Source organism: Phocoena phocoena, chromosome 12 (assembly GCF_963924675.1).
Source record: "Phocoena phocoena chromosome 12, mPhoPho1.1, whole genome shotgun sequence".
Classification (NCBI taxonomy): Eukaryota; Metazoa; Chordata; class Mammalia; order Artiodactyla; family Phocoenidae; genus Phocoena; species Phocoena phocoena.
In genome coordinates, this window is record NC_089230.1 from 8,812,508 (window position 1) to 8,833,776 (window position 21,269).

General features: G+C 50.0%; 1 protein-coding gene across 2 annotated transcripts in view; it reads right to left on the reverse strand.

Moving 5' to 3' along the window:
• TMEM181 (transmembrane protein 181) overlaps positions 1-19,348 on the reverse strand; it is a 65,973-nt gene extending 46,625 nt beyond the window's left edge. Inside the window, exons 1-2 of one of the 2 annotated variants that reach the window (XM_065888995.1) lie at positions 19,097-19,348; positions 18,913-19,059 (exon numbers count right to left, since the gene is read on the reverse strand). In XM_065888995.1, coding sequence (XP_065745067.1) covers positions 18,913-19,043 — 131 coding nt within the window. In that variant the 5' untranslated portion in view covers positions 19,044-19,059; positions 19,097-19,348. Of the gene's footprint in view, positions 1-18,912; positions 19,060-19,096 lie in introns of those variants that run through there. The other variant, XM_065888996.1, reaches the window with a different exon arrangement.
• Between the last annotated feature and the right edge of the window lie 1,921 nt (positions 19,349-21,269).

Genomic DNA, 21,269 nt, shown 5'->3' on the forward strand with positions numbered 1-21,269 from the left:
CCTGGTGTGTGCTGGAGGGAAGAGAAGGAGCACGAGCTCTCTCCTGTCTATTCGTACAAGGACATAACCCTATCAGATCAGGGCCCACACTTATGATCTCATTGAACCGTAATTACTTCCTTGCTCCTAATACAGCCACGCTGGGGGTTACAACTTCAACATATAAACTTTGAGGGGATACAAACCTTTGTTCCATAACCCTCCTAAGTGGAAGATTTCTTGAAAAGAAAAACTGACGTACATAGTACAGTGAATATGGAAGAATTCAGTGTCAGCAACTCGAATTGCCTACTCTTTCTTCCAAGGCAGGAAAATCTCAGTCTTGACATTCCCTTAAGCATGATGACAGTTGATGACGGTTCATGTTAGCAACATCTCTTGGCCTGTGGTTTTTTTTTTTTTTTTTTTTTTGCGGTACGCGGGTCTCTCACTGTCATGGCCTCTCCCGTTGCGGAGCACAGGCTCCGGACGCGCAGGCTCAGCGGCCATGGCTCACGGGCCCAGCCGCTCCGCGGCACGTGGGATCTTCCCGGACTGGGGCACGAACCCGTGTCCCCTGCATCGGCAGGCCGACTCTCAACCACTGTGCCACCAGGGAAGCCCCGGCCTGTGGTTTTGACAGCTCCTGGACAGTCATGTGCTGCTGACTCATCTTCCCTGCAATAAGCAGAGGTACTCCCGTGGGCGGCTCAGTTCTCTCCCCGTGCTGCCTTCCCAGGACTGCCACACCCCCATTGTTTGAAGGAGGGCTCGCGCCTTCCCAGGCCACTTGTTGCATCACATGTGGGAACTTACTTCTCATTGTCTTATCTGCTCCTAAGAACTGATCGTTAGAAGCAAGGGTCTACAGCAATCCCACTACTGGGCATATATCCAGAGAAAACCATAATTCAAAAAGACACATGCGGGCTTCCCTGGTGGCGCAGTGGTTGAGAGTCCGCCTGCCGATGCAGGGGACACGGGTTCGTGCCCCGGTCTGGGAAGATCCCACATGCCGCGGAGCAGCTGGGCCCGTGAGCCATGGCCGCTGAGCCTGCGCGTCCGGAGCCTGTCCTCCGCAACGGGAGAGGCCACAACAGTGAGAGGCCCGCGTAACGCATAAAAAAAAAAAAAAAAAAAAAGACACATGCACCCCAGTGTTCACTGCAGCACTATTTACAACAGCCAGGTCATGGAAGCCACCTAAATGCCCACTGACAGACAAATGGATAAAGAAGATGTGGTACATATATACAATGGAATATTACTCAGCCATAAAAAGGAACAAAACTGGGTCATTTGTAGAGCTGTGGATGAATCTAGAGACTGTCATTCCCAGTGAAGTAAGTCAGAAAGAGAAAAACAAATATTGTATATTAACACATATATGTGGAACCTAGAAAAATGGTACAGATGAACTGGTTTGCAGGGCAGAAATTGAGACACAGATGTGGAGAACAAACGTATGGACACCAAGGGGGGAAAGCGGCGGGGCCGTGGGGGGGAGTGGGATGAATTGGGAGATTGGGATTGACATATATACACTAATATGTATAAAATGGATAACTAAAGAGAACCTGCTGTATAAAAAAGTAAATAAAATTCAAAACATAAATAAATGGCAAAAAGAAGCAAGGGTCTAACTCTTATTGGTTCAAATGCTTTCTCTTGCTTATCAAGTTCACAGAAGTTCTGCCCAGCACTTATTGACAATATAAGGCTATTGCTTTGGCTTTCTTATCATTGTACTTGTTCCCATTATTTATTGTTGCATGACAAACTGCCCTGACATGTAGTAACTGTTGTAGTTATCTACCGCCACATAACAGATTACCCCAGGACTTTGTGGTTTGAAACAGCACTTCCTATCTCTCGGTTTCTGGGGGTCGGGAATCTGGATGCGGCCTAACTGGGTGTTTCGGCTCAGGCTCACTCACAGGCTGCGGTCAAGGTGTCAGCAGGGCTGAAGTGTCCTCAAGGCTCAACTGGGGAAGGATCTGCCTCCAGGCTCACATCATGGTCGTTGGCAGCATCTGGAGGTCACACACAGTTCCTTGCCACGTGAGGCAGCGTACAACATGGCAGCTTTGCTTCCTCTGAGTGAGCATGTGAGAAGAACCAGAGAGAGTGAGAGTTCAATGGAAGTCAGTCCTTTGTCACCTAACCTCACAAGCAAGATCTCCTCACTTTTGCTCTATCCTCTCCTTTGGAAGCAGATCACAGGTCCGCCCCACACTCAAGGGGTGGGGATCATGTAAGGGTGTGAATACCAGGACGTGGGGGCCAGTGGGAGCCCTTGTAGACGGCTTGAAACAGCATTTGGTTCTCTCTCATGGTCTGTGTGTTGACTGAGCTCAGCTGGGCAGCTCTTGCTGTGGGTCTCTCTCGAGAACGCAGTCAGATGACATCTGGGGCTGCAGTCCCGTGAAGGCTCAACTGTGTGGGACATCCAGAATGGCGTCTCCACTCTGGTGGAGGCATGTCTGGTGCTTCAGTTGGGATGGCTGGAAAGCTGGGGGCTGGCCAGACAGTCTTCCCTCCATGTGGCTTCCTTCCCCACATGGCTAGTTTGGGCTTCCTCACAATCTCAGGGGAGTCGGACTTCACACACGGTAGCTGGTTTCTCCTGGGACAGATGCTCTAAGACACCTAAGCAGAAGCTGCAGGGCTGCAATGATCTACCCTCAGGCATCATTCAGCATCTCTACCACCACATTCTATTGGTAAAGAGAGCCAGAGCCAGCCCAGATCCAAAAGCAAAGGACAACAAAGGAGCATGAATCCTGGGAGCAGGGGCTCTTTGGGGTACCATCTTTGGAGACTCGCTACCACAGTCCTGAAGTCCACAAACATGTTTGTTTCATCTCTTTTCTTCATCTCCAAAGGTAAGATAACTATGTACAGAACTTTTAAGTTTCCTACTGTGCTGAAGAGTTTACATTTATATTATCTCATTCTATCCTCTAAGCAACCATTCAAACAAACACGCTCTTTTGCCTCGGTACCTGTTGGTACTTGCAATAATGAAGACTAGGGAGTCTGCCGGTGCCCAGCCCTGCTGTCTCACACACAGCTCAGCACAGCCCTTACTCAGGGCTCCCGGGTGCTCCTATTCACCAGGAATTAGTGTCTGTATACCACACCCTTCTCTGCCTCTGGTCCTTTGAGAGTTTCAAGCATCCATCCCAATTTGTTAAAGTGAAACGTGTCTTTTGTTCTCGACCTCTGGGCAGTGCCGTCCCACCACCATCTCCTGTGACTTTACTCTTTTGACCTTCATTTGTCCTCAGCTTTCCAGGGCCTGGCCCCCAGCCTGGTACAGGAAGAAAACCGACACGTGTACTGAACAAATGACCCCACTGGATTTGTGAGATGACTGGTAATACACCAGTGTGTTTTCTAATAGTTTAGAGAATGGGGTGCACCTTCCCATGGAAGGAAAGGCAAGGGGGTTACAGGGCAGTGAATGTATCCCTTGGAGGCGGATGTCTTCCGGCTTGAACAAATTGCTGGTCCTGGTTTTCCTGAGACCTTCCCGGGTTTAGTGCTGAAAGTCGCCTGTCTGGGGACCCCTGAGTCCCAGGCAACCCAGGACAGTTGGTCACCCTACTTCTGGCCCGTATTTTTTTCTGAATTACTGGGCAATTGTCTTAAGGTCTAAAGAATGTCTTGGCTTGGATCCCTCAAAAACAGACCCTGAGGACAAAGTTTCCATGTTAACTTTATGGGGAGCAGGTTCAACCTCTGGGAAACAAGGAGGGGAGAGAATGAAGGGCGGCAGGGACACGGGAGGGTAAATTCAGGGAAGCGCAAGCTGCCCACAGCTTCCCGACCGACACAGCTGGTTGCTCGGTCTTCCAGGATAGCTCGAGAGGGACAGACAGACACTACCAGGGTAGCTCCGGAAAGGCAGACAGAAACTACCATGTCGGGAAGGAACCTGTTGGCTCTGTCCTGCCATCCGTCTCCCACGGGTCAGAGTCTGACCTACACACACGGGTTATGTTCTGGGTCCCCGCAGGTGGCCACCGGGGAGCCAGGGCCCGTGGGCACCAGTCCAGTCAGTGTGGGATGAACCAGCCTCCCTGCCAGTCAGCTCCCAGGGCTCCCTAGTCTGTGCGGCGGTGGAGGAGGCATAGGGCTGGGAACCACGTGAGCGTTCACAGGATGGCTCAGGTGAGTAAGCGAGGTATGGGGCCACAGTGGGGGTGGGATGGGTGGATACTGGGCAGGGCCTGGCAGCTCTGAGGACCTGTCAACGGGATCCAGTACGAAGAGGTGGCGAAGGCTGAAATCGCTGTTGCAGAAATTGGGGAAATGAGCAGCCTGGGAAAACCTAGCAGGATTGGGGGGCTTTGTTGAGGCCCCAGCTGAGGCCCACGACCTCATTTATTATTTTTTTTGGCCACTTCAAGATGCAGGCGGAATCTTAGTTCCCCGACCAGGGATTGAACCCGTGCCCCCTGCAGTGGAAGTGCGGAGTCTTAACCACTGGACCCCCAGGGCAGTCCCCCGTGATCTCATGTTAACGGTGACTTCCCTTAATGCCTGCCCGGTAGAGGTTTCCTCCTGCAACTGAGTATAAGCACAGAGAAGAGATTCTGGTATTGATCCAAGACTGGGGGCTCCCAGGCAGCTGAGACAAAAGGACAGAGAAGCAAAGTAGTTTAGGATAATGGGCCTCAGAATTTGCTGAAGTCAAAATCACTTGGGGGAGCTTTAAAAAGTCCTAGTGCCCAGGCATCGGTCGTTTTTAAGGCTCTCTAAAGGATCCCAATGTACAGCAAATTTGATAACCAGGGGTTTGGGGCATTGGGAAGAGAGATTAAAACGATGGATCTACGCTGAATCAGTTTCAGCTCCTTCTTGAGATCCATTTTCATTTTTGCTCTTTGGTTTTGTAAATTATCTCTGTATCTTTGTAATAAATTCCCTCCTTTTGGCTGAAATTAATACTTGTAACCAATAATATTCAACGCTACAGTACCATATCTCTATAAAGTGACAATTAATGCCTCTCAGTGTCCCTGACATTGCTCTCAACAAGGAGAACTGCAGCCAAGTTATCATTCTTATTACAGCAAGGAATGGTATTCGAGTTTGCATGTGGCCCTGAACAAGCTGAAGATGGCCCACTGCTGGGAGAGTGCCCGGTCTGGAGCCCTGGATCATTCACCCCTGGGCGATAGGCACGCTTGTCCTTTCCAAATTGACTTTTAAGTAATCTTTGTTGGCCTGAATCTGAAATTGAGGGCTCTCTTCACTCAAGAGCATGGGGTTACACCTCAGGAACACTGCCATCATCATGCTGGATAGATCAACCAGGGTAGACTGCAATCATCTTCACCTAGAGACATAATCCCATTTTCAGGTCCTCAGGGACTCGATGGTTAGATTTCAACATGACTTTGTTAGCTGTACCGCCCCACAAACAAATACAGCTAATGGGCGCTCCCCCAGCCATGTGGCTGAATTAAGAGGAACTGAAAGTGCACAGCGGTCCCGGGTTGCAGCAGCATTGTTTCCAGGTTTGCTTTGGTCCCATTATTCCCTAGGAGACAGAGCGGGCGGGCAATGCCCCACCCACCCACGTTCCCCCCATTCTGGGCGCAGCACATTTGGGGGGCCTGGCTCACCCCAGAAAGCCAGGCTTCCAGCAGGGAGCCACCCACCACCCAAGCCATGTCCTACACACCAAACCAAGCTGCTCAAATAAGGGCCACGATTGCAAGGCAGGGTAAATGCTGAGTGAGCAGCCCCAGGCACGCGTGGGGCCACCCAGATGCAGGTCGGGGGTCACTGGGCTACAGAAATCCTCTGCTTTGCCTTTGAATATACAGAACAAGGGGATTTATCCTGACTTCCTAGGTGTGGCCTAAACCACACAGCTCAAGTCGATATGGAGCAGTCGAGGGAGAGGGATGTGGCAGGAACACTGGTATGGAAAAGTCCAAGTGGGCGTGGCAGTGCCCTGAAGTCCCGCCTGGGCAACCCCGAGCCTAAAGCAGTGGCTGCCGAAAATCCCGCCTCCTGGTGCGTTTCCCTTAAGAGACGTGCCAGAGAGAAGAGCATCCTCAGGGGAAAGGCAGACCATTCACACATTTCTTTCACTGCTGTTTAGATTCCATTTAGTTATTTTTTCTTAAGTTATGGAAGCAGGTAAGGTATTAACAAGAGATTTCATTTCAGGATAGGGAAGGAACTGCTACAAAATAGTTGCTATTAAAGAAAGGGCCTTGAGAGTGTTTGCCTTGTGGGGATTCTCCCTTGAGAACCACGTCCCTTGAGAACCACGGCCCAAAGGCCACGGGGCTGTCTTTATTGAATGCAAAGAGGGGACAGGACTAGGGAAAGAGAATGAGGGCGCTGGAAGAAGGAGGGAGAAGCATTCCAGAGTGGAGAGGCGCAAGCGTGTGTGTGCCCCAGTCACCTCTGCTGCTGACCCCGGCCGTGACACACCAGCTCACGCACACGCGACTCCCAGTGGACAGCACATCTACAGAGCCTGGGGTCCTGCCTTCTCTGGCTCGACCTGGAGTCTCTCCTGGCAGACTGGTCACTTGCAGGCCATCTCTCACTTCTAGGGTGACGAGCTGGCTCGATTTTCCTGGGACTGAGGGGTTTCCTAGGACATTGGACTTTCAGTGCTAAAGCCAGGACAATTTGGTCTCCCTACCTCTAACCCAACAGCTCCTGGGCTGGCTGGGTTCCTCCCATACTAGAGGCCTGGGCCAGAGCTGTGTCCTCTGCCCCAGCGCACACACATACACCTACCACACGCCACACACACACACACACACACACACACACACACACACACACACACACACACACACCGCTTTCCCAGCCTGAAACTCATAAACCTCAGGCAGTTCGGGTGACACAGAGAAGACTGTAGACACCTCTGCTGGGGAGACTGTCACTGGGCCACCCGCTTCAGACCCACAGCTGTCTTGGTTTCAGAGCTGGGAGGAATCTGAGATGATTCCACAAGACGCACAGACCTGATTCCAAGATGGCAGCAACGGAGCCAAGTCAGGATTCCGTCCTCCTGACTGTTGTTCATCAAACATTCCGCTGCTAGTTTAGAAAGTATTTGCAGAGAGGAACCTAAATCCACAGCCCTCTGTCAATCGTGCCCCTCGCAAAAGACTCGGAAGTCCTAACCCCCAGTGCCTGTGAAGGTGGGCTTTTCTGGAAATAGGGTCTTTGCAGACGATCAAGTTAAGATGAGGTCAGAGTGGGCCCTGGTCCAACATGGCTGGTGTCCTTATAATGAAGGGAAATTTGGATGCGAGGCAGACATGCATAGAAGGAAGACGATGTGAAGACAGACAGCCATCTATGAGCCAAGGGACATGAGGGGCCACCAGAATCCAGCAGAAAGGCCTGGAACAGGTCCTCCCTCACAGCCCTCAGAAGAAACAAACCTGCCGGCATCTTGATATCAGAATTCCAGCCTCCAGAACTGTGAGACCATGAATGTCTGCTGTTTAAGCCCCCCAGTCTGTGGCATTCTGTCACGGTGGCCCTGGAAGCTAATCCAGAGCCCCAGCTTTTCGTATGTCAGGGACAAGGCACGCTTCACGCTTTGCATGTCCTGCCCAGCTTGGAGGCCTGTTCTCGTCTGGCAACTGATGCTCTAACTGCTGTAAGAGCTGAGTCATCACTGCAGCCGGAGAAAGACGGGGGCCCCAGAGAATAGCTGGGGTGCTTACGCCCGCTCTGCTCCCTAGGAAGTGAATATCTTTCTCTTTTCTTCTTGGTTCAGAGCAAGATGTAGCATTAAAGAAAAAAGAACAAAACAACTCTGTTGCGTGGGCCATAGCTCAGCTCACATTAAGATACACATAAAAATAATGAAGCTGGGGTGAACCACCAGGAAGAGCTCTGATAAGCATACAGCACCTCCGTTGCTGAATTCCAGAGGCGGTACAAATACAGGCAGCCAGCTGAAGGCATTTTGAATTTCCCTGAAGCCCAGAGCTGGGCCACCTGGGCACACCAAGTGATGAATGAGCAAAGCACCATGAAATGGCACTGGTGGGTATTGTGGGTCCAAGGAGGCTACCACTCCCCTGGGGAGTGCGTTTCAAGCCTGGGCCTACTTATACCTTCATCATGCCTCAGTGGTGGGGACACAGTAGACAAATCTTCAGCAGAGAAGTGCCCGCTAAGACAGTGAGAAGTAAGGGACGTGGTGCACACACACAGGGATAAGGCTGCATACCACCCAGCAAGCTGCCCCCTCTCGGGCCTCCCGGGGTTGTACTCAAAGCACCTGATGGAAACCTGTACTCTGTAGAAAGGAATCATTTTTCCAGTATTAAAGAAAAGGGTGCTTAGCCCTGCAGCTAAGAAGGTACCCTTGTGAGTTTGGAAAGCCATAGCCAAGGTGCAGAGCCTAAGGATGAGGGACAAAATGGCAGTGATATGATAGTGGGAGACGTCGCCCAGGGCTGGCTAGGGAGAGACGGGTTGGTGCAGCTGTGTCGGGATCCCCTCGCTGGGACACAGCCCCAGGGCCGTCGTGCATCAGGTGTCAGCCAGGACCCTGGTGATGCTTAAAAGCAGAGCATCAGTGCAGTGATTCCCAGACAAACTGCCCGACCCATCTCTTAGTTTTAATGTTTTAATTGGCATTTTCCTGTTTCCAGAGTTGGAGCATTTCTTCATATGCCTTCTGGGTTTCCTAATCCGTACACTCTCTGTTCTGATGTTCTGCCCATTTTTGGATATTCTGCCATGTCATGGTGGTGGTGGTGGTGTAGGATTTCTTAATATATTCTAGGAGTTCCAGGGATTTCCCTGGTAGCCAGTGGTTAAGACTCCATGCTCCTAATGCAGGAGGCCCGGGTTCGATCCCTGGTCAGAGAACTAGATCCCTCATGCCACAATTAAGATCCCACATGCTGCAACTAAAGATCCCGCACGCCGCAATTAGAGATCCCACATGCCACAACTAAGACCTGGCGCAGCCAAATAAATAAATTTTTTATAAATAACTAACAAACTAAGTAAATAGTGGCTCCATATAAAGAATAGACCTTGAGAAAGAGAAATTAAAAAAACAATCCCATTTATTATTGCATCAAAAAGAATAAAATACCTAGGAATAAACCGTTCTAAGAAGGCAAAAGACCTATACTCTGAACACTATAAGACATTGATGAAAGAAATCGAAGATGACACAAACAGATGGAGAGATATACCATGCTCTTGGATTGGAAGAATCAATATTGTCAAAATGACTATATTACCCAAGGCAATCTACAGATTCAATCCAGTCCCTATCAAATTACTAATGGCATTTTTCACAGAACTAGAACAAAAAATCTTAAAATTTGCATGGAGACACAAAAGACCCTGAATAGCCAAAGCAGTCTTGAGAAATAAAAATGGAGCTGGAGGAATCAGGCTCCTTGACTGCATTAACTAAATATTTTCTAATGTAGTTTAATAATTTTCCACTATATTTTTTTAGTTAATTTCCTATGTTATATTGAGTGGTTGCTCTAGGGCAACCAATGCCCAGCAGGTTCTTCTCAGTTATACTGGGAGCTCACATGGGACTCTTCAGTTAATAATTTCTACCTTTAAAAACTAGGGCAAAATATGGCTGCTTGTAATTAGTGGAACCTCTTCTGTTTGCTCATTCATGTTTTTCATGCAGCAGTTATCAGTTGAGCACCTATTATGAGACGGACTTTGTATCAGGTGCTCATAACATAGAGATGGGTAAGATGTGGTCCTGCCTTCATGGCGTTTGCAAGGCCCTGGGAGAGGTAGATGATGAGAGGTGATCCCAATATGGTGGGTATGAGCTGTTACAGAATGCTGGAAGAGTATAAGAAGTGGAAACTGCCCAGACTGGACCGGGCAATGGGGTAGGGAGAGACTAGGGCCACAATGAAAGGAGGTGCAGGTTGTCTACTGCTCAAAGACACCAGCCAAGGGGCCAGGTGAAACCCAGCTTATACAACCAAAATGGACTTGAGACCGTGTCAGCCTGCAGCGTAAGTCATAATGAGAGGCTTTAGGAAGGAGATTGCACCTGAGTTTGGCCTTAAGGGATAAGTAGAAGTGATCCAACCATAGGAGAAGGGCAGAGTGATAAGAAAGAACGAAGGTAGAACACAAGCCTGCTCCCAATTTAAATGGGAGGGATTTGGAAAGCCTGTGATCCGTCAGACATCGGGGCATCTGTCAAAATGCAGATTCCTAGGACACATATTTTTACTGACTAATTCAGAATCCCTGGGGGGTAGGACCTAGGAATCCTCATTTATTTAACAAGTTCCGTGGTGGCTCTTATACGCATTAAAGTTTGAGAGCCCCTGACCTAACCTAACACCTTAGAATTCAGCTTCATGCTGCCTTTGCTGTTATACTGACCCTGGGTTGCCCTAATAATACTCCTCATACATTTTTTTTTCAGACTAAGTTCTCAAAATGGGGCTTCTACCTTATTCCTTTTTCTTTCCCACCTTTGGATCCAGCTCTAATAACTGGAATTTTGTTTTATTCTCTTTGCTTGAGACCCTGACTTGGAAACCTTCTAGTAGCCCCAGGCCTTTGTAAATGGAGGTAGAAAGTCAAAAGCTTTGCAACTCAAAATGTGGTCCACAGACAGGCAGCACTGACATTACCTGAGAGCTTGTTGGAAATGCAGAATCTCAGCCCAGAGCCTGAATCAGAACCTGCACTGAACAAGGCCCCTGGGTACGTCCTAGTTGGAAGAATGAAAGAAGATAATACAGGCTTTGTTCATGTCAGCCCTCTCTTCTATGAAGACTGGAGTCCTTTCTTTGAGACTCAGCCCAGGAGGGTGAGAACCATCGGGAATGCAGGCCTCCTGCCTTTGCTGTTGCCAGACACACCATGGGGCCTCCAAACCCAACCTTTTCCTGGTCGTCAGCCTGTGGTCTCTCCCATGCTCCACAGAAGCTGCCCTCTGACCACTGGACTGGACTTTCTATCAGCACCCAGCAGTTCTAATTCCACACCTCAGTCCCCCCTACTCCCCCAGCATACCCAAGCTGACCACAACTGAGTGTTCCATCCTAAGAATCAGTGCTCTGTTGGGGGTTGTATAGATCTCTTTTTTCTGAGTAATTTGAAATCTGAAATCGTCTACCACAGTGGTTAGAGACAAGGACCATGAGGGCATACAGACTTGAGCTTGAATTCTGGCCATAAAAAGTAACCTTGGGGCTCCCCTGGTGGTGCAGTGGTTGAGAGTCCACCTGCCGATGCAGGGGACACGGGTTCGTGCCCCAGTCTGGGAGGATCCCACATGCCGCGAAGTGGCTGGGCCCGTGAGCCATGGCTGCTGAGCCCGCGTGTCCGGAGCCTCTGCTCCGCAACGAGAGAGGCCACAGCAGTGAGAGGCCCGCCTACCGCAAAAAAAAAAAAAAAAAAAAAAGTAACCTTGGACAAGTTACTTGGTCTTCTAGACCTAACGGGGTTGTTGGGAAAATTATATAAGATGATACATATAACCTCTTAGCCCAGGGCTTGATACATAGTGAGTCTACAATAGCAGGGTAGCAATTTTAATATCTGACAATATATAGTTCAAGGGACAAAGAAGGGCATTGTAGACTAGCAAAAGGGACAACAGGGCAAGAAGAGATGTCCACTATAAACATATATGTACCCAACAATACAGCCTCAAAATATATCATCCTCTGGTTGTGGGATTAGAGGAACAGCTAATGAGATGATGACAGACTCAACATTAGAAATGATGTCCAAAGGCTGAAGGGGGGAAAAAACGGTGAATGCAGTCTTGGGCCATGTGAATAGAAACACCATGTCTGGATCAGGGAGGCATAATACTCCTATTTCTGTGCAGGGCAGACCATCACTCAGAGGGACCAGCTCTGGATGCCATGCATTAAGTGCGGCTGTGACAAACCAGGATATTACTTCCCCCTCCCAGTCCACAATCCCTTTCTTATGGTAACATCATCTCCTTTTTAAAAGAATTAATTAATTAATTTATTTATTTTTGGCTGCGTTGGGTCTTCGTTGCTGCACGCGGGCTTTCTCTAGCTGCGGCGAGCAGGGGCTACTCTTCGTTGTGGTGCATGGGCTTCTCATTGCAGTGGCTTCTCTTGTTGCGGAGCACGGGCTCTAGGCACACAGACTTCTGTAGTTGTGGCACGCAGGCTCAGTAGTTGTGGCGCGCAGATTCAGTTGCTCCACGGCATGTGGGATCTTCCCGGACCAGGTCTCAAACACGTGTCCCCTGCATTGGCAGGTGGATTCTTAACCACTGCGCCACCAGGGAAGTCCTGTTTAGTGCTGTTAATCATAGTGCCATGGCCTTGGGGAAAAGTAGGGTCCATTCTGAGCTCAAACAGCAAACAGAGACTCTGCCTAAGAAGCTTTGAGGGGTTTCTCTGGTGGCGCAGTAGTTGGGAGTCTGCCTGCCAATGCAGGGGATACGGGTTTGAGCCCTGGTTCGGGAAGATCCCACCTGCCACAGAGCAACTAAGCCCGTGCACCACAACTACTGAGCCTGCGCTCTAGAGCCCGTGAGCCACAACTACTAAAGCCCGTGCGCCAAAGCCCGTGCTCCACAACAAGAGAAGCCACCGCGATGAGAAGTCCGCACACCGCAACAAAGATTAGCCCCCGCTCACCGCAACTAGAGAAAGCCCACGGGCAGCAACGAAGACCCAACGCAGCCAAAAATAAATAAATTTATAAAAAATAAAATTAAAAAAAAAAGCTTTGAGACCGTGTAGAGGACAAGGTGCAAGAGGTGAACATGAGAGAAGGGCATCTCTGGAACCCCTGGAGGGACAAAAGAGCTCTAAAAGACAGTCCCAGCTCCAGGGGGCAAGTCCTTCAGGATCACACAGTGAGGGCCTGAAAGGGGCCACTGGATCTGATGCTTCGAGGTCACCAGGGACCTGGGCAAGGGCAGCGCCAGGATGGGTGTGGCGCCTGCCAGGGTTTCCAGGCAGATCAAGGAAGAGACAGGACCACAAGGTGGCAGTGCTGCACAACAAGCTTTGTCGGGTGACACTTGGACAGGTTGGACGCAGGGAGGCCCCTCTCAGCACGAGGACCCTCCTCCCCCAGACAGCGGTCAGGGCCACGACTCACCCCCAGAGGAGAGGGGGATCAGAGAGGGGGCTTGTGTGTCCGGGTGGTGTCGCTCGGCAGCAGGGTGGGGAGACGGGGGTCAGACGGCTCCCAAGGGGAACCATGATTCAGGGTCTTTTTATAGCCACAGGGTTTGTCATACCAATGCCTATATCTATGACTAGCAGATGTTGGTGGAGTTTCACAGGTGTGCAAAGCAGGGACTCTGAATGGCTAAAAATATGCTTCTTTGGGCTATATTAAAAATAATTGTGAGAATTTGAGTTGGGTGCCAGTGGGAGGGAGTTAGGCATCTTCTATGAAATAAGTGAAAAAGCAAACAACATGGGAGCCAACGTTCTGGGACCATCTTTAACCCATTTATAGAAAAACACGGTGGGTGGGGGCAGAAGCCAGACCAACATATGTTGGAGAAGAAGACATGGTTGCTTCCAAAGGAGGCTGGGCTGAGGCAAGTCTGTTTGTTTAAGCAGATGGGAAGGAGTCAAGAGTGGAGGGGAAGGCAGACCTGAGCATGATGGGGGATAACTGACGGAGGAAGACCCTAGAGCCGGGAGAGGAGATCCTGGGGAAGAGCAGCAGTCGTGGGGATGGAGTGCTGGTCGGGGGGGTTGCATGGAGACATGTGGGGGGTGCCCGGGGGTAGCTGACCTGCCCTGGCGTCTGCCACTGGCCCCTCGCCTCACACATGTGTTTGCTCAGGTCTGTGGCCCGTGGCCCACCTGGGGCCTGCATCTTGTCCCAGATAGAAAACAACAGTGCCAGACTCCACCACTGAGCCAGATTTGTACCCAATCCTAAGTTCTCAAGCATGTAAGCTTAATGAAATGATTTTTCTATCTTTGAAATGACGGAGACAGAGAAGCTTTTTTTTTTTTTTTTTTTTCCGCCGACACACTGTGTGCCTTGTGGGATCTTAGTTCCCCAACCAGGGACTGAACCCATGCCCTTGGCCATGAAAGCACGAAGTCTTAACCACTGGACCGCTGGGGAATTCCCCAGAGAAGCTGGTTCTAATAACACAGTCTCATCAGGGACACTTATTATTTCCTCCCATCAAAAAAGAAACAAAAGACAGAGAGAGGCATCAATGCTCAATAGTCACAGAGCTGCTCCAGGAAGCTGAAAACAAGGAGAAAGTCAGCCCGCTGAAACATTAACATTCACATCAGTACCAATGGGACAGGGCGGAGACACGCAAGTTTGCCTTAAAGAGAAAAAGAATGGTTCTCAGACCTTTAAACCTGACTGCAACCCGTCCAGATGTATTAATTCAACAAGGAAGGTTGGTCAGCCTAGGAGCATGGCAAAGGGAGAATTAGCCAACGTAACGGTTGACAGCGGTCACTGAGTTTGTGTAGGGGAGAGGGCGCCTCGACTACCAACTCCCAATACTCCTGTCCGATGGCAAGTCCGTCCCATTGAGGAGATGGGTACACCAGGCTCTCTCAGCCTGATGCCCATAAACCTTCCCCTGACGCACATGGGTTCTCCATCCCAGCTGAGAATGAGCCCAGGCCAATTAAGTCCGCATCCTTGATGGTGGGGCCTGGGCCTCTGTATCTTTAAAAGCTCCCCCAGATGGTTCTGATGTGCGGCCAGCATCGAGAAGCCCTGATCTGACTGCTTCCCCTGGCTCTGACTCCATGCCCACCATTGCCTGTGTTCTCATGGGTCTGCATCGGCCCGTTAAACCGGCATTCTGATTCTGCACGTTAATCCAGAGCTTGGTTAATGGGAAGGCTTCACTGAAATCTGGTTTTCTCTCAATGTGCTGGCGAAATTAAGCCAGCAGGACTGAGGGTCAGGCCCAGAGCCCTGATGATGAATCCACTGACGTGATGAAATGTTGCTTCCAGAAGCCTCGTGGGTGAGGACACCCTGGGGCATCATCTCACTGGCCAAGAAAACTCAAGTCCAACTTGCTTGCTCCTATGTTTTACACAGATAAAGTAATAACCCAAGAAACAAAGGATGGATCCTCAAAATGGCCAAACACAAATTCTCTGAGAGCTGAGCTCTAACGGATCACGTCTATTATCCTTCATGTTTCTTTAGCCCTTTATCCTTCATGCCATGGACATAGTTGATTGCCTACCCAGCATCCATTCCCCACATCTTCTTCTGAACAGAACCCCAGTTGGGTCTGGCTGTTTACCCCTCCTCCCTTGAAGACCTATGCCTTAGGCGAGCTGGCTCCCCCGCAGCTCCCGGGGCACTGTGATTTGCTTAAGTCCAATGCCATCCTCTTTGCCAGCTTGTGTTCAAGAAAGGACAAGCGGCCCGATCTAGTCAATGAGACACAGGAGCTGGTGTTGTTCAAAGCTTCCTAAAGAAGCATAACACACACACAGCAAAGTACACATCGTGTGTACAGCTTGCTGTTCACAGACTGAGTATCCCTGTGTAGCCACCACCGGAAAACCCTCTTCTACCCCCTTTCAGTCACTGTCCCCTCAAGGATAACCACTATCCTGATGTCCAACAGTGTAGAGCCATTTTACCCGTTTCATACTTCTTTATGTAAATGGAATCACACAGTGTGTATTCTTTGTTTCTGGCCTCTCTTGCTTGCATTAGGTGTGTGTGAGATTTGCTCCTGGGTGTAGTTGTTAGTCGTTTACTTTTATTGTTGTATCCTACTCCATTATGGAACAAGCCAAATGTATCCATTCTACTCTTGATGAGTATTTGGCTGCCTTCCAGTTCAGGAGTATTACAAATTGCACTGCTATGAACATTTTAGTGCATGTCTGTTGACAGACATGTGTACGCATGTCTGTAGGGTACATACCTAAGAGGAGTTGCTGGGCCAAAAGGTATGTGTATGTGCAATGTTAGTAGATACTGAAAACTGTTTTCCACGGTGATTGTACTAATTTACCCCCTGTCTGCTGTGCTGGGAAGTTCCATGTCCTTGTTAACACATGTCTGTCTTCACTGGTACCATTTGGTGGGGATATAGAAGAGATTCTAGGAGTTTTGCTGTGGGCTTCAAGTTGATCCTCCTCGTTTAGAGAGCTGTAGAAAGCCAGCCAGTTTTCCCCGTGAATGTGAGTGAGAAGCAATAACCCAAAGGATTACTAGGGGCCAAGTGCAGCCAGTTGCTACCAAGTAAAAAAAGAAAGGACTTGGTGACACCATTGAGCTGCTGGATCAACAACTCAATCCTCTTCCTTGTTGTTTAGGCCGGTTGCTTTGGTTTTTCCATTATCTGTATTGGACAGCATCTGTAGTGTCACCTTCAAAAAGCACTTGAGTCTCACAACAGCCTTGCTTCATTTCTCTGATGAACCAATCCTCAGTGAAATTCAATAGTGTTGGGATTCCAGATGCCCAGCTTCCTGTTTTATCACCCACACTGTGCATTGACCCCTCTCCTAGCAGGCAGTACAACTGTCATCTCCCATTTTGTGAAAACGACTGTGAGCCCTTTGACAACACGGCTGCCGTTTTTCAGTGATACCAAGTTATGTAGCTAAGATGTAGATAGACCACCTAACGGAGGGGGCAACCATCTTTTGAAAACAGAGCATTACCATCTGTCTCCTTTCTACGCCCTGTTGTGAGGAAACTGTCAGCTACACGAAGTGAATCCCTGGTCTTCCAGGGAAGAATGGACTGGCGACTTTTAGTCATAAATCACTAATGAGGAAATGAAGATGGTGAGGAGAGCAGAAGCAAAAATTATAGTAGCAAGATCATCTTCCAGCCAGACAGACGCAGGGGCTGTGACTATCAGCTTCCCGACTTAGAAACCCAAGAGTATTTCACCTAGGTTTGTAAAGGTACAGTCCACTAATATAAACGTTCAATGGAGCAGTGGAACATAGTTCAGTGACCTGAAACATCTCCTCACTATAAAAGTCTTTGCGATGCAGCCTAACCGCTCTGCCAACCGACACACAAGATTGTGAAGCACTCTGCAGTTAACTTATTCTCAGGCCAGGGGGAGGGGGCAGAAATCGACACGGTTCCCTTCCATCCAGAGTGAATTCATGGTCTTCAAGATCCAACTCAGCGAATGAAGTTGCTCCTGGAGCAAAGATTCAACGCTTGAGTAGGACGCGGGCAACCAAACCGTTCGTGTCACTTCCCCACTTAAACCCTCTGATGGCTTCACTTTGGAATTCTAATGAAACCCATACTCCTTAGTGTTCAAGGTGCTATGTGACTTGGCCCTGCCTCTCTCTGACCATTGTGCTCCAAACATGCTGGTCTTCTGCCTGCTCCTTGAACATACCATGTTATTATGGCCTCTAGGGGCTTTGCACTTACTCTTCCTCTTCTGGAACTTTCCTCCCCAGATCATTGTCTAGTGGGCAACTCATTCTTCCCCTCTCAAATATGACCTTCTCAAATAGGCCTTCCTTGACCACCTTCTCTGAAGTAGCACCCCATCACTCTATCACGTCACCTGGTTTATAATCTTGCTAGCACTCATTGCGATATGTACTCACTTGTTAATTACCTATAAGCCCCATGACATCAGGGACCCGTACTGTCAGATCTCCTAGGGGGCTAGATTAGATAGATTGTGAAAAAAGCTACTCCATGGGATCTTGAGATTACCTGTTTTAACATGGGCTTTCCCACTCAGTAATTTTATGACAAATATATTGGTCAGCAATGTGTTGTTGATTAGCCCCTGGGAAGCCATTAGGCTTTTGAAAAAAATCTGGTGGTGAGCCTGATACATGTTCTTCTGAATATGTACACACATAGGATTTTTAGTCCAGGGTGGATTGTACAAAAATGACTACTACCACTTCAAAGATAGCTGTGCAATACACCTGCCATCCTCACGCACGGGGTGAGTGAATCGTCACTAGAACCCTCACCTTGAACAAACCTTCCAGTTCAAGCTTCCCGTTTGACTGATGAGAAAGCTTGAAGTGCAGAGTTAGCAATGAAGTTTCTCAGGGTCACAGAGCTAGTTAGTAACAAAGTCAATCTAGGCTCCAGTGTCCAGACTCCTGCAGGGTCCTTTCATCACACCGCAACACAGCTGGTAAGTCCAGCCGTTGGCAATGGGCACACTTTCCCATCAGAACAGCAAAGCGCAGGGGGGAAGCTGCGGGTGCCCTGCCCGCAGGCAAGGGACTGCAGGTCCTCACAGCTCTCCCTCTGGCTGCAGGAGAGGGAGACAGAGAGGAACGAAGACAAGCCCAAACCAACAGCTCCTGGGGGTGCTGACACACAGCTTCTCCCAGCATCTTCACCTTGGTGCCGCTCAGCCCTAAGGCCATCTGCCCCCAGTCCTCAGCAGCAGCCCAGCCTCAGAGATTTCCACCGAAGCCCAGGGGCCTGAGTACCTCAGGGGAGAGGCCAAGGCCCTCGCTGCCCACGCTCGAGGGCGAGTGGTGTCTCCGCAAACCAGGTCTCAGCAAGGCCTGAGCAAAGAGTGCAGCGCGGTAGGTATAGGGGGTGAGGGTGGAGGGGGTGACAGGAAGGGAAGGGAGAGAGAGGGAGGAGCAAAGCAGGGACTAAAGCCCCGCGGGTCCCTGTCTCAGGATTTGAGAACCTCGGCTCAGCTTTCCAGGGAATGGAAAACAGCTCTTCGCCTCGGCTCCCTGGATCTGTCCTTGACCCCCCGCGTGCGAGCCAGAGCGCGGCAGCCAAGCCCCGCCGGCCTGCCGCCCCCTCCCCGCCCCTCCCCGGGGCTCCGCGCCCGCCGGGAGGAGAGGGCAGCCGAGGGCAGGACCCCGCCAGGAGCGCAGGCCGGGAGCGCAGGCCGGGCCGGGCCGAGCGCGGCGTGGGCGGGGCTGCTTTCCAAAGCCAGGCTCTGCCGCCCCCCCCCCACCCCGCCCCTACCTGTAGTAGCGGTCATCTCTGAAAGGTGTGAGGTCCTCCTTCAGCTCCCGGTACGCCTCCTGGAGCCGCTTGCACAGGTGCTTGAGCTCGCTGCAGAGCGGGGGCTCGAAGGCAGGGTACTCGGCGTCCATGCCCGCGCCGCGCCCGCCAGAGCCGGACGCCGCTGTCCTCGCGAGCCCCGGCGTCCCCTTCTCCCGCCGCTCCGCCCTTTGTATCGCTTCCTTCGCACCCTCTCTCTTGCTAGCTGCGGGGATCGGGGCTGCCGGCGGGGCGGGACCGAGGGGGAGGTGGGAGGGGGCGCGGAGGAAGGGGGCGCCCGGCGCGCTCAGGGCGCCAGCGCTACGACGCTGGGAGGCGGCCCCAGGGAGGGTGGGAGGGGGATGGAGGTCCCCGCCCCACCGAGGGGGGCCTGAGGAGGGGAGGGCGCCGCGCCCATCAGCCACCGCCCAGCGAGGGGGGGAGAAGGAGAGGCCGGGCTGGGGGTAGCGGAGCCCAACACAAGGTCGTCTGCAGCCCAGGACAAAAATGCAAAGGGCCGCCCTTGCTACTGCTCCTGTTGGGAAAGGGAAGAAACTGGACAGGGCGACAGAAAGGAAAATGGGGCTTGGGGGCGGACCTAGAGCCCTCTCGATGGGAAGGTCAAAGGCTGGCGCGGGGTCTCGCGTTCAGCACCACGGACAGCTCCCGGAATGCTTTCCCTTCTTCCTGGGTTCCCCCTTACCTGATGCAAAAACATTTTAAACGACACCCATCACGGTTATGCCTTAATGAATATCTTTTAATGATAAAGAAATGTGTCCAAATGAGATGCCTTTCCCCATACGTTCTAAAGCCACCAAAAATAATAAAGTCTGGGCAAAGGCCTCTACAAACAAAGCACAACACTAGTGTGTCAGATGAAACTCACAAATCAACACGTCCTCCGTGGGACTACTTACCCAAAGATGGTGTCATCGCCTCTTGTGAATTTCCCCAATAACAGGTGGAGAAACGGTTGTTCCAGATAATGTCACTGTGCTTCCTTAGGAATTCAGGACAGGTTTCCATGTGAGGTTGTTTGTGTATGCAGGAGAGGAGCCTTTACAAATATACGTTTCGGGGGTCCAACTTACCCTATGGAATCTAAACTATAGAATATGGTTCCCAGGAATCTGTATTTTTCAAAGCTCCTCAGGTGAGTCTAATGATCACTCACGTTTAGATAGTCTCAGAATTCCTGTATTTCCTGCTACTTTTACCTATGTTCTAATTTCACACACTCTTCCTTGCTCTTTGTTCTTTATCATCGTGTTTTATTTCCTCCCTCCCCTTGCATTTTGGAACAACTTTTTTGTCGGCTGGCCGAGCTGTTCACTCAGGTCTTGCAAACATTCCCCTAACTTCTGATCACCCTGCACTGCGCACAGTTAGGTTTTAGTCCTAATTCAATAACGTGAGCATTGTATTTAACCGTCTCAGGAGGACAAAGAATGGAGCTAAGACGAGATCTGTCAGGAAACACACATGCAGATTTGTTTTCTGTAATGTGGTAGAGCTTATGACCAGCATATGCCATATTTCAATTATTTTATGACTGGCTACAGAGAGCTCATCACTAGAGGAAATACTAACTAACCTCAGAGATATCCCAGAGCACTTAAAAATTCTCCAGGAATCCTCCTCTAGCTTCTCCAGCCTAAGCTTCGCCCCCCACCCCGACTTTGAAGTACTGTAGCCCCTAGAGGACAATGCAAGTCTTCTGGCTTTAGCACCGTGGGGTACTCATCTACCTCGTTACTTCTTTTACCACAAAGAGCTGGAAATGCTAGATAAAATAGCACACATACGCAGGTGCGTGTACACATGTAACAACTGCGTGTCACACACACTTGAGCCAGGTGGTGTACTGTAATTACTTTTCCTCTTCTGTACACTTCCTCTAGAATTAACAATTATACTTTACTGCTTAGTTTTCTATGTACTGACTTTTATTTCAACCTCAGGTCCCCCACCAATTGTCTAATTAATTCCCCTCTTAAGCAATTCAGGCACAAGATGCATTCTATCAGTTTCATCTTTGCAAAATCTCGTCTTGGCCTTCTGACCAGCCGTGAACTGGTTGTCCTATGCCTGGTGCACAGCTGTCATCTAAGCCATCTCTTTACCATCAACCTGGGGATTCTCTCCCTCTGTTCTTTGGATCCAATGTCTCTCTCTTTATTGGAGGAACATATCTTCTAGAAGACATCTGAGAAAGGAGCCATGGAATGCAATTTTTTGAGGTCTTAAATGTAGAAAAATGTCATTCGTTTACCCTTACACTTTCTTGATAGTGTAGCTAGGGACAGAACTCTAGGTTGGAAATAATTTTCCCTCTA